Below are 15,492 nucleotides of genomic sequence, written 5' to 3' on the forward strand. Positions count from 1 at the left end.
AGCAGATTTCATACTGAAGATGAGACAAGTCTCAAATAAAGGAAAATCAGACTCTGAGTCTTGAGTCTGATTATTATAAGGGACTGTTTGGTGGCACTAAGTACTGGAGGCTTAATCTTTAAAGGACATGTTCTAAGAAGTTATGTATTTAAATTGCTGCTGATTAATGCATTAGGCACTTAAGTAAATTTAAAAAAAAATACTTCAGTTAGGACTCTGCCCATTGTAAGCACAGTGCTGTTACCTATTGAGAGATGCAGTGAAACTGTCAGATACATATTTTTTTTAAATAAGTTCAAATTACTGATGTCTTATTAACACTTGTTCTCTGATATTCAGTTACATCTCTAGTTTTCATTTCCCATCTCATGAGCTACAGACAGTGGTACAAGAGATCTCTTAAAGGTTTTGAATGAGAATTTTATGTATTTTAAATTACAGACTCTGCCTGATACAGGCTGGAACTGGAATGTTGATTAAATGTGGAGGTTTGGGATTCTGATATATTAGTGTTCACTGCAGTGAAGCCTTTCATATATTGAAGCATTGCAAACTCCTGTGATGTGATATCTATTGAATAGCATAGTATCTGGTTTTTCTCTTAAATCCCTAATTCGTAGAGTCCTCTTTTTTACTTTTTTAATTAAAACTGAGATTCTCATGTAAAGTAAGTTTCTAACCCTCATAGCTGCAAAGAAGAGCTTAAAATGTTAAATACCAGAAGGAAAATAAAAATAACCTAAAATTTAATTTTTTTTTTTTTAAATCTCATCCTAAAAATCTTGTTTTTAAGCCAATCTCATTACTTGCCTTGGGCAGGCCTTCATGCTTTTTTGAGTGCTCAGGATTGACAATGCTGGAATAGGATTTTACTGGAATCCATTGTGGTATTGAGTTTCCAATGCATTATATTAAAGATCTCTTACTATATTCTCAATATGGAAACAATTGAAAAGGTAACTTGCCATTTCAGATACTTAAAATAATTTCCACTGCAGAATCTGTGCAAATTTGACATAAAGACTCTAATTTGTAATTTTTCATTTCAATTCTTCATTTCATATCTTTTGTTATTGACTTGCTATGAACTAGCATCCCAATAGCTGAGCAGAAGCAAGTGTGAGGAAATGGAAAAAGGTAAATAAAAATGTTCTTAAAACAGTTGTTGGCTTAGCCTAGTGGTCTTACTGGTATTGGAATGTTCCCTTATATGGGGATCAGAGCTTAAGACCAGAACTTAGTCTCTTACTCCACATCGGCAAGGACCTAGGTGTGGCACTCTTTGTATCCGGTGCTGGGGCCAGAGACATAAGTTGAAATACTATCTATCGAGTAGGGGGAGAGAATGATATTGTGATGAAAGCAATGAACCTTGACTGGGGAAATTCAATTCACAGCTCTGGCAGAGACTTGCTGAATGGCTTTGGGTGAGTTATTTAATCTTGCCATGTCTGAATTCCCCATCTGTGTAATGCTTTCCTATTTCAAATGGATACTGTGAACATAATCCAGTGTTTGAGGCACTGGATGCTATGGTGTCCAAGTAGGACTCAGAGTTAATTAACAGAATTGTAGTTGGAGCTCAGTTTTGAAATGCTTCCTAACATCCATATTAGGGCCCTGAATCCTGTAGACATGAACTTTTTGAGTCTGAGTTGGTGTCCAAATATACTTACAGCTAAACTGAACTAGCATCTCTTTTGAGATGCTCTCAATCTTTATATAGTCAGTATTTAAAAACTGTTAGGGGCTTGCCATCGTAATGGGGGCCACCATTCTTTAAAAGGTGGATATTAACATTGTTCCTTGCTTAAACCGATGGATAAGCAGATTCCCAAATCTACAATATGTTGAAGGAAGTTCCTCCTGGCTTTCTTTGATCGCTGGTACGCTATTTAAGGGAGCTGATATTTCCTGGTTTTGGCCATTGTTTTGATGATGCTCTGATCCACCATAACTCACCTTAACAGGCTGCAATGAAGGTGTGAATTTTATTTAGATAGTCTATGCACTATAAATAATGTTAGACTGCTTCTGCTTAAATAGTATTAAGCTTGAGGTATTAAAACTTTCTAGGATAGTTGATATCATTATACAGCCATACTGTCTTAGGGAACCGAAATGTTGTACAGGGCTTAGTGGGCCAGTTAGTGGACTATATAGCAGTTTATATTGGACAGGAGTGTTCTTTAAACTAGGATTTACGAGCTCATAGACACTTGAAAGTACTATTTAAAGCTTAGTAGTTTTCATTGATTCTTCAAAAATACAAGTTCCAAACTGCAGGAATATTCGACAGCTCATTTCGTGAAAGGATCTTGTCCTGTGTACACCCTTTAATTTTGTTGTAATGCCAGTCCTTCAGTGCAAAGCAGTAAAAGGAGTTGAAATAAATCAGTTCAGTGTCTTCAAAATGAGGTCATATTTTTAATGGTAACATTCAGTTTAATAGCATAATGAACACTCAGCGTTAATTATTCCAGCGTTAATTATTCCAGAAACTGATTTTTGTTTCCTTTCCTAGCACTCTTATTCCTTTTTAAACTCAAAATGATTACTTTGATTCCAAACATCTTAATGGCCTGTTTCTGGCATTTTTCCATTTGCTTACTTTAGTAAATAGCTTTTGAAAATATTCATTTTGATTGTTTTAAAATTCTTGCTCTTTCCATTTAAAGTGAACTAGGCTGTTTCTTAAGTGTTTTCAGAAGAGCTTTGTACCAGTTAGGATTCAAAAGATGCTTGGGTAGTGCCCCACACAGACATATAGGGCATAATTTTACAGAGATGCTCAAGCACTTGATGCTCCTATTGACTTCACTTGGAGTTGTGGATATACAGCACTTCTGAAAGTCGGGGGGGCCTTAATAAAAGCTACTTGTAACAGAGTAAGAAGCTGATGCTCCCTTTGATCTTGCATAGAGTAAATGGCTCCATGCTATCATCTGGCCTGCTTACCAGGCACATGCCAAAAGGAGAGCCCACAGTGATTAGAGGGAAGGTTTGGGGGTTTTCTGGAATAGACAAGACAGATGATTCCTAGCTTGTGCTTGCTGTATTACCTGCAATAGGGGCAGAAGTGCACCTGCACTGAAAACTTTCCATTCACTTCTTACTGTTCTATAATACTGTGCTGACAAATACCATTGGAGTTTAACAACTTTGAACTCCTTTCTCTTCTGCTGATCAAAAAAGTTAATCTGTAAAGCTGAAAGTGAAGTGCCCACTCAGTTGAAGAGGCCAATGTTAAAGCTTCATAAGTGCAAATACAGTTAAAAGACAAGTCCTTGCCTTGAAGCACTTTTATAAACTAACTTAAACGACATGCATCCGACAAAGTGGGTATTCACCCACGAAAGCTCATGCTCCAATACGTCTGTTAGTCTATAAGGTGCCACAGGACTCTCTGCTGCTTTTAACTTAAACACATACACTATATCACATAACTGTTCAAAAGGAATAGTTTGCAAATATTGTCTCTGTGTGTGTGTGCCATCACTTTCAGTATCTTGACAAGGTGAACTTTGCAGTGACACTACAAGACTGTGTATGTTGAGTATATGGCAAACTTTAAGCTTTCAACAGGGTGGGTGGTGGTAAACTTTTCCTTAAAACATGATTGTTTTTACTGTTCTGTGTATTAATGAGCCATGCACTATGAGGGATTAGCATTCTGAGTTACTTGTGACAACTAATCAAGAGTATTCCTCATTATGTCTTAAATAAAAACTGAAAAGCACCAAGTACTACATCGGTTTTAAAAAGTTAGGAAAAGTTAAAAATATAATACTGGTAGTATAAGTGCCCCAAAAGAGGTTCTTGGTTCAGGTAAACTTACTTTGGCAACACTTTGTGCACTGTTACTTTGATATTGTGTTATAAGTAACCAATTAATACTAAAAAGCTGAGTGTCTGTCCTCCTTTGGAGTACATGTGATTTTGATTGATATGTGTACACTGGACACACAATTGGAGGCAATTTGGACATTACAATGTCAAAATTGGAGAACTTGAAGTGCTTTTGCTTCCAGTATTAAACAGAAACCAGCAGAGGGCATTATAGTTGTGTACATGGTGACTCTCTTCAAATTGTCAGGTACTCCACTGCATGTAATAGCAGAAATGAAATTGCAGCTCCATTGCAACAGTACGAAGGAAGAGATGTGAAAAACATAAAAGGCTTTTTTGACTGAGTCAAATGGCAGGAGAGGGGAATTATCTTTCAGAATTCTAGTTTTTAATTGCTTATTTGTTATATACTTCAAAGTTGCTGTTTTAAAACAGATTAAAATATATTTTAAAGAACAGTGTCATAATTTTTTTTTAGGACTGTTCATAATCCACCAAAACTCTAAAGTGAAATTTTGTTTCCTTTATAGATCTTCTGCACCTTTGCATTTTGCTTCTATGCTGGTTTATAGGGTGATTGACTACTGACCTGCCAGCACTGATACGTTTCGATCTCTTGAAAAAGCATTTGATTTTAACCCTACTCTTTCCTCCTTCCCCGGTCAGGGGGAGGGAGACGAAGTGCTACTGTTTCACCCAACTTTCCTGATCAGCAGGTCACATAAGTGTTTGTAGTTTGTCCAGAATAGAGCTATAAAGTGGGGACTACTACTGTCCTTTTACTCTTTATGCTGTCTTCACTGGTCATTGCCACCTTTTGTGGAAAAAATAACTTAGTGATAATAATAATGAAACAAGCCATCAGGCATCCTTGGATTGTCATGTCTGGAAAATTAAACTCCAAACCTGACGTGGTTTAAAAGTACAGTTCACAGGCCCAGCCTGAAGAGACGTGGAAATCTTAAGGCATGGTGAAGTCTGCAGCCAAGGGGCTCATCTCTTCTTATTTTTGCAGCCTGCCATGTGGTGACTCGTTGAATTAGGCATCCTTTGTAATCTCCAAGTTTTCATTTTGGTGTTTGTTTTTCCCTCTCCTTATTTCATTAGTTATGACTACTCATTCCAATAATACCCACAGTGTGCCAGCCACTGTACTATTACAGAAGAAGGGAACAGTCCCTATCCTAAACAGTTTATAGGTGAATACAAGTAAAGTGGTCGGTGTTTATTGGCCACTGTTACTACAGGATTTACATTCTAAAGCTTTTTTAAAAAGATGTTCAATTTTCCCCTCATCCCTGCCATTGTTTGAAAACTTCATGAAGGAAATTTCTATTTTTATTCACTTCTGCTTTTTAATCTCTCTCCTTTGCTCCTCTGCCCATTCCCTCACCAGAGGGCTACATGCTTCTTATAGTAACGTACATCCATTGATAGCTTTTAGGAACAAACACGTGGTTCTGCAACAGAGCCACTCGAGCTGGCGGGTTGCAGCCATGGCCTGTGCCATACTAAGGATTCCCAGAGACTGGATCCAGAGGGAAGCTGGATTTCAAGAAGTGTCTGTCTCTCTCTCTCTCTCTCTCTCTCTCTCTCTCTCTCTCTCCTTCTCCCCCCCCCCCCTCCACCTGCAGGAGTGTGTTTTGCAATGGATTAGAATAGTGGATTCCAGGCCACATAGTTTTCCCGATTCCCAGTACTCTTTTCCTCTGCTATACTTCACTCTCCCAGACCATTGTCTATTCCTAACCAAATCACTGGTTGGGAAATTCATTAGCCTGTTCAAGAGGAAAGAGCACCTGTGGGTTTGAAAATGAAGATCCCAAGGATTTAATCTGAAGGGCAGATTTGTAGTAATTAAAGATTATTAAATTGCTGTCATTTATTTCTTTGTTATGCATTGATTTCTATAGTTGCGTGACCATTCTTTTTATGTTCCAGCTGTGGTAACAAACAGTGATGAATCACACCTTCTGACTCCAGGAAAGATGAGCCAGCGCCAGGGGAAAGAAGCACATCTCACTCCAACCAAAGATCTACTCCAGCCGACGCTCAGTCCAGGAACAGTCCACAGCCATGGTAAGAGACCTCTACTTCTATTACTGAAGGGTTTAAAATATTCCAAACTTGCCAGTTATTACCTATTCCAACTCAGGCATCAAACATTAGTTCAGTTCTTGACCAAATATTGCTTTTAAAACTGAGGCTTCAGAAAAAGGAAACTTGTCTAAGTACCCTCTGGAGTAAAAGCTTCCAATATAATTAACTTAAATTTATTCTGTTAGCCAAAGCATATTGTACGGAATTCTTCATACCACTAAAGTAAAAGTTGTTAATTGCACAACAGAAGAGGATTAAAGTGTAGCTCATGGCACTGGTTTACATAAAGTATACATTATGACTTGTGGAGAAATATTCCGTATTGTGACAGTGAATAAAGGTGACCGCATATAATCTTGTAACTGCTATTTATGTCACATCTAAGCATTTTATGCAAGACTGTTTATACAATACATTTGTAAAAGAACTTCAAGAAAATATAACTTGATGCAGAGAGGTTTATTCATCATCAATTATACGGAATGGCATGGCAGAATGTAGGCCTGTTCTTGAAAAATCTAGTGTATAGATATGGTTATTTTTGTCTGTGTGATAAGATATTTACACTTGTTACTTAAGGCACAGCATGAGAAATATATCCCTTTCTGAGACATCCTATGCAAGCTCAAATGCTGTATTTAATCTTATTTTCCTGCAGATGGAAACATGAAACATCCCAAGCACTTCAACTAAGCCAAACTGTTTTAGGTAAAATATAAAACAGATTTGTTAACTTCAGAAAGATAGATTAAAGTGGTAGATATAGGAGTTCAGAGCTAGTTACCAAAGAAAATAAAAGATAAGCGCACAGTCTAAATCTTAACCTTATTGCATTAAGCAGTATTTAGATCAAGCAGTTTTCACCCCACTAGATGTTGAAATTCTTAATACATAGGCCTGTCTTAATCAAGGACCAGTCTTCTCAGTTGCAGTTTTTGTTTTCTCAGTGTTATTGTTACTTCCAGCATAGGTGGGGGAGAAGAAAGGTGAAGGCATGCTGCCACTGTTCCCTATTTTATATCCTTAGTCCATTTTCCTAGAAGACACTTGTCCAGACATGTCCTGGCAGTTTTTGCTGAGTCAATGAGTTGGGTAGTCCCCTTGGAGTGGTCTTGTGCAACTGTGTCATGGAGTCAAGCAGTTCCCATTGTGTGGTGCTTTCACAACTGTCATTGAATTGTAAATCCCTTTATTACAATTCCCCTGCTGATTGATGGTCGTTGACCACCCTCCTGGGTGGTGGTCCTTTCCGTGCCACTAGCATATTTACAACATATTTTTGTAACAACCATACAGCAAAATCTCATAACATACACACTAACAATATACATATTTGGATGGAACAATGGGGTTCAGCAGATCACGACCTTTCATATACCTTACATGGCATGCCCTGTATGAAATATTACAACCACATATGAATGATGTATATGGAGGTTACAGGGTGCCTTTTTGAGGTACAGTGTGTTACACATACCTGCCCACAGACAGGTTTCAGGCAATGAATGCCATCGTATCTCACATCATGAACGACCTACATGTACCGCTCAAGATATTCCTGTCTCTTCAGGGCCACCTAGCTATATTACCCCTTTCCACTAGGCTTCATCTTTACTGCCTCCAGACGTGGCTCCACTCCATGTACTCAGCGAGCCATCACTCTTTGGATCTCAGGCTGAAGATTCTGGTACTATTGTCCCTGCTACGGTGGATCGCAACTCTCTCCCCCCTGTGGGTCATGTGCTGCTGAGGGTTTCCTTTCTTCTCTCCTTTCCAAGCAAAATTATTATCACAGATGCTTCCCTAATAGCCAAGAGAGCCCATATGGACAACTGCACAGAACAAGGCATGTGAACCCCTCTTAAGTCCAGGGTGCACATCAACATCCTGGAACTTGGAGCAGTGCAAAGGGCGTGCAAACCATTTCTCCCACTCTTTCAATGTCATCATGTCAGCCAACACCGCCACCAGTTTTCTATATCAACAAACAAGGGGGAGCAAGAGCCCCCATTCTCGCACAGAAGTGGTCAGGCTCTGGAACGGGTGCATCACACATCAAATCGCCCTATCTGCAGCTTACCTCTGGGAACACAGAATGTGTTCACGGACTTGTTCAGTAGACACTTTGCAAGTGACCACGAATGGGAGCTTCACAATATGGTGCTGGGCAATATCCTCAAACTATGGGGAATCCTTGTCATGGACATATTCACTTTTCAGACCAACAACAAATGCACCACGTACTGCTCCAGAGAAGGCATTGACTGTCATTCCCTGGGTGATGCTCTTCTACTTTCGTGGTCAGACCAATTCAACTACGCATTTCTTCCACTGCCACTTCTACCTCAATTTCTCCTCAAAATCCAGTGATACAGGATGACTGTCATCCTCAGGGCCCCTTTTCAGCCCAAACAGTTCTGGTTCCCCAGTTGCCTCCGCATGTCCTCTTATCCCCTGATTCCCATCCTGAACTTTCCTGATCTCCTCACCCAACTTGGTGGCACCCCAGTCTACATATCAGGATGTGGTAATTCGATGGGCACCTACTCTAGAATGAGCATGCTCCTCGGCCGTACAAGACATTCTCTCTAGCAGCAGGAAGGACTCCATTAGACAGTGCTACCTGGCGAAGTGGAGGTGCTTTTCCTCTTGGGCCCAACTTAAAGGAGTTCCACAAGAAGAGGTGGAAATCCCCTGATTCTGGACTACATTCTATTCCTGAAGTCATTGGGTCTCACCCTCAGCACATTGACTGACCACTTGACTGCAATTAGCACATTCTATCCACTAGTGTAGAGGGTTTTTCTTTTTACACACCCTAGGTTTTGTAAGGGCCTACTCAGAACCTTCCCTCTCTGCCAAATGGTCACATCTCAATAGGACTTGAATTTGGTATTCTCAGTTTGAATGACACCCCTCCTTCTGGCCCTCCCCTCCTTCCCCCCCATCACTGGCAATCTCCTCCTTGTCCCTCCTTCCCATGAAAGTTACCTTCCTGGTAGCTATCACTGTAGTGAGGAGAGTTGGCAAACTCTGTGCTATGATGGCAAACCCGCCATTCACAGTGTTCCACAAGGGGAAAATCTCCTTATGTCTACACCCTAAATTTCTACCAAGGTGATAACCCAGGTTAACTAAGTTATTCACTTACAGGTTTTCTTTCCAGATCCACATGCCTCCACGCAAGAATGTCGGCTCCATTCCCTCAGTTTCAGGCATGTGCTGACCTACCTTCAGAGAATGAAACATATAAGGCCTGTCGACTATTCACTGCAATAGCTGAGAGACTCTGGGGACAGGCCATCTCCACCCAGAGACTGTCTCCAGGTGGATTTCTGACTGCATCAAACTATGCTACCAGCTGTTGGACCTGCCTCCCCCTGCAGGGATAAAGACTCACTCTCCTAGAGCGCAAGCTACCATCATGGCCTCCCTCCAGAGCATCTCTCTCACAGACATAAGTAAAGCAGCCACGTGGAGTTTGGTGTACATCTTTACGACACTTTATGCCCTGGTGCAAGACTTGGCAGTGGATGCTTCATTTGCTTCAGCTGGTAACGAAAGATGATAGGAAGGCAGAGTTGCTCAGTGTCTACTTTGCTTCAGTCTTCTCACCGAGAAAGAACACGTGACCAGATGACTTGCAAAGTTATCATAGACAATAAAGGCGAAAAGATGCAGATGAAGATAAGTAAAGAAGATGTAAGAGATCTTCTGACCAATTTGAATGAATTCAAATCAGTGCAGCCAGATGCTATTCACCCAAGGGTACTGGAGGAATTAGCTGAAGAAATTTCAGAACCATTAGCAATAATATTTACAAACTCATGGATGACAGAAGAGGTGCCGGAAGACTGGAGAAGGGCTAACATAGTGCCCATCTTTAAAAAGGGGAGAAAGGAGGAGCCTGGAGACTTTAGACCAGTCAGCCTGACTTTGATACCTGGTAAGCTAAAACATGCAGTTTGTGAGTACTTGGAGGATGAAGGGATAATCACTATCAGCCTGCATGGATTTACCAAGAACAAATCCTGCCAAACCAGTTTGGTTTTCTTCTTTGACAGGGTAACTGATTTGGTGGATATGGGGAATACGGTGGACACACTATATCTGAACTTCAGCAAGGCTTTTGACAGTCCCACATGACGTTCTGATCAGTAAGCTGGAGAAATGCAGGCTTGACAGAACTACTGTTAAGTGGATCCATAATTCGTTAAATAACCATAAATAAAGAATAACTATTAATGGAATGATGTTGGATTGGAGGGAGGTCTCAAGTGGGGTTCCACAGGAATCTGTTCTGGGTCAAGTGTTGTTAATAAAGATGTGAAATGACCTAGATGTAGGAATAGAGAGAATACTGATCAAATTTGCAGATGACGCAAAGCTAATGGGGCTTACCAGTACTTTGGAGGATAGAGCTAAAATTCAGAGGGCTCTTGATAAATTGGAGAACTGAGCTATAGACAAATGTAAGGTACTACACTTAAGGAAGAAAAAGCAAATGCACAAATACTGAATAGGGGGAAACTGTTGGCAGCAGCATTCTGAGAAGGATCTGGGAGTTGTGGTGGATCAGAACCTCAATATGAGTCAGCTGTTGCAAAAAAAAATGCAATTTTGGGTTGCATTAACAGAAGCATAGCATGCAAGTCCCGGGAGGTGATAGTACCACTCTACTTGTCACTGGTTAGGCCTCAGCTGTTTGGACTCATGGCTGGACTCAGCAGTACTGTGTCCAGTTTTGGTCATCAGTGTATAGAAAAGCTGTAGAGAAACTGGAAAGAATCCAGAGGTGAACAACAAAGATGATCAGAGGGATGGAATGCAAGCCATACAAACAAAGGCTGAAGGAACTGGGTATGTTTAGTTTGGAAAAGAGGAAATTAAGGGGGTGGGGGTGGGGTATGATAGTGGTCTTCAAATACTTGAAAGGCTGCCAGAAAAAGGATGGAGAAAAGTTCTTCTCTCTTGCCACAGAGGGCAGGAGAAGAGGCAATGGGTTCAAACTACTGCATAGCAGATATAGATTAAATCTTAGTAAAAAGAAGAGTAGGACAATGGAACAGACTGCCTTACGAGGTTGTGGAAACTTCTTTACTGAAGGTTTACAAAAGGAGGCTGGCTAGCCATCTATCTTGGATGTTTAGACACAACAAATCCTACATTTTGACAGGGAGTTGGAGTAAATGATTCTTGCAGTCCCTTTTAACCCTATGATTCTATTTTGCACGGTGGTCCTCCACACAACCCTTCCATCATCATCTTTGCACTATCCACCAAGTTAGGTACTGTTTGTCAGTCTCCATCAGTGGAATACAATAGGGACCATCACTTGAAGAAAAGGAGCTTAGTTACCTGTAACTGGAGGTTCTTCGAGAGCTATGGTCCCTAGCTGTATTCCATTTCCCGCCCTCTTTCCTCTCTGCTGTGGATCTCTTAGATTTGTGGTGAAGGAGAACCATGCATGGACCAGCGGATACTACTTACACACCACACTCCTAGAGTCGGAGAATTTGAATGTGTAACCCTCTGTGGAATACAGATAGAGATGACATGTCAAAAAATCTCCAGTTGTTGGTAAGTAACCTTCTCCTTTGAGACACTAAATGAAGGTGTCAGGGAATCGCCCGAGTTTCTGTATAATAGGCCTGTGATGATTTACAGCTGTGTGGAGCAAATAAAATATGAATTGTGTGTGTTCAAGGTGGAAGTCATCAGTATGTGAGACTCATTTATTTCTTCCCCTCTCCTAGCCCCCAAAATGCCATGAAGCAAATAGCAGAATTTTTTAATCAAGTAATGCAAATTTAAGTAGTTCCGTTCCAAGGAAGGATGACTGTGATACTTCAGCATATTAAATGTAGCTCAGGAGCCTTCTGTAGCATTCCATCTGTTGCTATGATTTAAAAGAAATTAACAAGCTTCTGAGAATTCCCTCTCTCTAATGGATGGATATCCTGACATCCATTCTGCAAGCATTAAATCCACGGGAATTCTTATAGTTGTGTGCAACACTGATTCTTCTAGAGGGTGAATTTTAAGATTCTCCCAGCTTGCCAAAAGTGTGTTTTGAATTGTTAAATTCATGCCATTCTCCTTGGGCAGTAGTGACCTCCAATGTGGGACTTCACTTGGATTGTCAAGTGGTCACTTGCGTTTTACCCTAAATTTTACAGGCAATATATATGACAGCTTCTTCTGGGGTAGGTGCTGTAAGTTACTATCCTCTCAGTCCCATTTACATGAATAGGTCCTGCTGTAGGCATCCTGCTATCTGACATGACAAAGTATATTAGAGAAGTCTAATTTCTTACCTGTCAAGTTTCTAAGTCCTTCTTTTACAGACAGACAGGTTTTTTTTCTTGGACTCCCAGATCTTTCTGCAGTAAATCTGTTGCCAATCGAAATCTGACAGGGTCAGTCTAACAAACCTTCCTGAGCGTATTATATCCCTTTTGTCTGAAATAGCCTGAATTTTTGTTGACGTTCAAAGGACAAGTGTTCAGGTTCTTGGAGAAGGTAGAGCGTAAGCTTCCTAGATGCGGCAGAGAAAAATTTTTGTAGGTGGCTGGCTGAGTTCCTATCAGATTGATCATTTATTGCTGTTGAGATTTAATTATGTTAATAGTGTGTTGGGATGGGTTAGGGTTATTGGATTATTTAAATAAAAATATTCTGCTCTTAGTTTGCTGTATTTTCATCAGTTAATTTTGAGCTTTCATTATGTTTTTGGTTTCTCTTTTTGACTACATGGGTGGGAAAAAGTCAGTGTATTTGGGAAGAATTCAGATGACACTTGTGAATTCAGCCAAAAATAACACTGACTTACTACTTTGTTCTGTTTAGTGTTTTCCCAAGATTTATTTTACTATGGTCTTCTGCACTACTGACTGCTAATTATGGTATATTTTCTAAAAGCTGCTAATATTTCATTACAGCATGAGTCAGGAGTTCGTACCTGTTGCAGTCTATTATTTAGGAACAGTCGTGCTATAAAGTGTCTAACTTTAATATTAATAAACCTTCTAAACAAGTTTGTGGTGGTTCTTTCCTTTGCTGTATCCTTTTCTTGACCAGCAATGCAGTACCTGTATATTTAGCTTCCTAAAATGTTTTTTTATAAAGCCCCAAATGTAACCATTATGCCTGATGACATAGATGTGGTCAAGCATTCATTATGTCCTTTACTGGCTGTGCTTTTGATCTCCAAAATAATTGAGACGAGTCTGTAAATTTAAAAAAAAAAAAAAAAAAAAAAAAGAAAAGCTTGGAAAAGATTTATAAAAGCAATAGGCTAGATCATACTACAGTAATCATTTCATTGATACTCTGTCATCCCTCCTATTGTCTCATCTTGTGCTTATATAAGTTTTTTGAGGCAGGGACACTAATACAATGGGGTCTCAATCCATTGTTGGTGGGTTTTTTGTGCAGCGACAAAACAAACAAGTTACTTTAGTGTCTTAATTCATGCAAATGAACTGACTAATATGGGTGGTTAATTTAGCCTGTTTTATTATTTCTGTAAACTTCTGTAAAGATGTGAATTCAGTGCTTCTGAAATTGGTGTATTGGTATCCCTGGTGACTTAAGTCTTCCTATACTTGCTTAGAGACTAGGTAAAGTATAGGGAGGCCTCCTGCTGTCCTCCTAATAGGCTTCAGTCTTAGCATAGTTGGACTTCTGAGTAGTAGTGCAGTCTCCAGGCTCAGTCAGTCCTTGGCCAGTCTGCTGTCATGGAAGTTGTGGTGCTCTTCATGATGTGAATGTTGTAATAATTGCCTTGAAGTGACAAAATTGTCTGAACAAACCACCACCGATTAATTTTATAGCACTATGCAAAAATTCTACTTGTTCACCTACACAGAGCAATATCTAGAAGTAGAAGTAAAATAGCAGGATTGACCATTATGTCCAGTAAGTGACTTCCACTCAGGTAGAAGTATCCATTTCATGAAAGCAACTACAGGATTTAGTGCTTTCCAGCTACCAGGAATGAATTAATGGAAAATGTTAAAAACTGCTAAATGATTACTTCTTGATCCAGTACTTTTACCACAAAATCTAAAAGCCCCAGTAGTTTGTAACATGAGTTTTCATAAATGCTGGAACAGCTTGTTTTGCTAGTCAGTGTAATTTAATACAGTATCACAACTCCTCTGGGGTGTACAAATTAAACTGATTTGTAAGCTTTAACTCCTGTGAGCTGTGCAAAAGCTTATTATTTTTATTATTTAATACTAACAGCCCAGTGCCACCGAGGGATTGTGTGTGTGTTTCTAAATTCACTCTGTTCAGAGGTATTTAACGTGACAGTGTCTCTTTAAAACTATACCCCAAGGTTCTTTTAAATAAAAGGCTCACAAAAACAGACCAACCAAATTTCCCATCACTTTTAAAAGAAAAAATCCTGTGGAAAGTATCTAGTCAAACATTTCTTATGGCTATTTGCCATCATCACTGCACTTAACTAGTTATCAGATGAACTTAATTGTCTCAATAACCAAGTGAAACTGACTACTTTTTGCTTTTAACATGAGAAATGCAGAAAGCAAATGAAATGTAATTTATATTTTAATTTACTTTTGCTGTTAGGTATATTTGTAACATAAATGAAAAATTAGGATGGGATTTTCCAAAGACCCTAACTGGTTTAGGAGTGCAAGTCCGATTGAAAGTCACCCACGATGCTCTGAAAATCCTATCCTTGGTTATTTTTTAAAATAGGGGATCATAACTTGACACATTGCTTTTTAAATAATATCTAGAGTATACAAATATATAAGTAATGGGCACAATATATAAGTAATATATAAGTAATGGGCTTCAGGTTAAATGTAAAATATTTGCAGGTAAAAAGTACAATAAATTCCTTGTTTTCAGTCCATGGCGCATATTGCTAGAAAATTATAAACCACTATGCCCAGAAACAATTTTATCTGTTCAAGATTTGTGTAATTTTTTAGATGGCTGTGCCAGCTGCAATGTTAATATTTCCATGAACTTGCAATATGAAGTAATGATTCATGTATCTGGAGTAGTTTGAATTTCAAAAATGAATATTTCATATATAAATATTCATCTAATGAAGTACAAGTGTTAGAAATAAATTGTAATTGCAGTGAAGTTGACCTTAAGGAGGGTGATATTCTGTGATGGTACTACAAATACGTGTGTTCCAAAAATAGCATTTGCTTCCAGATGTTTGCATTTGCTCTGACTGACCTGAACTGAAATTCTTATTCATGGGATTTTTTATCATCAGGACTGAGATGTACAGTAGAAAGGAGTGAAATATGGCTAGGTACATTATTCCTATAAACGAAACACTTTTAGAAAACATAGCAACGTCTTTACAGTCATCTATTGGAGGTTCAGTATTTGCTAGGCTAGCTGACCAGTGGCAAGCTAAATAAATTCAGTGAATTGTCTGCCATGCCAAATGTTGCCGTTTTTAATTGTAATAAGTGTATTGTCAGCGTGATACAAATTTTTATAACTAAAAATGGATAGGGTGGTAGAAGTTTTGTTTGAGGCCTG

General features: G+C 39.2%; 1 protein-coding gene across 12 annotated transcripts in view; it reads left to right on the forward strand.

The window, feature by feature from the left end:
- The window catches only part of OSBPL8 (oxysterol binding protein like 8), a 205,240-nt gene that overhangs the window by 94,170 nt on the left and 95,578 nt on the right, over nt 1–15,492 (forward strand). For 11 of the 12 annotated variants that reach the window (XM_030548682.1, XM_030548675.1, XM_030548683.1 and 8 more), the window contains one exon: nt 5,791–5,928. In XM_030548682.1, coding sequence (XP_030404542.1) covers nt 5,791–5,928 — 138 coding nt within the window. Of the gene's footprint in view, nt 1–5,790; nt 5,929–15,492 lie in introns of those variants that run through there. The other variant, XM_030548684.1, reaches the window with a different exon arrangement.

This window comes from Gopherus evgoodei, chromosome 1, assembly GCF_007399415.2.
Source record: "Gopherus evgoodei ecotype Sinaloan lineage chromosome 1, rGopEvg1_v1.p, whole genome shotgun sequence".
In the NCBI taxonomy this organism is placed as follows: domain Eukaryota; kingdom Metazoa; phylum Chordata; order Testudines; family Testudinidae; genus Gopherus; species Gopherus evgoodei.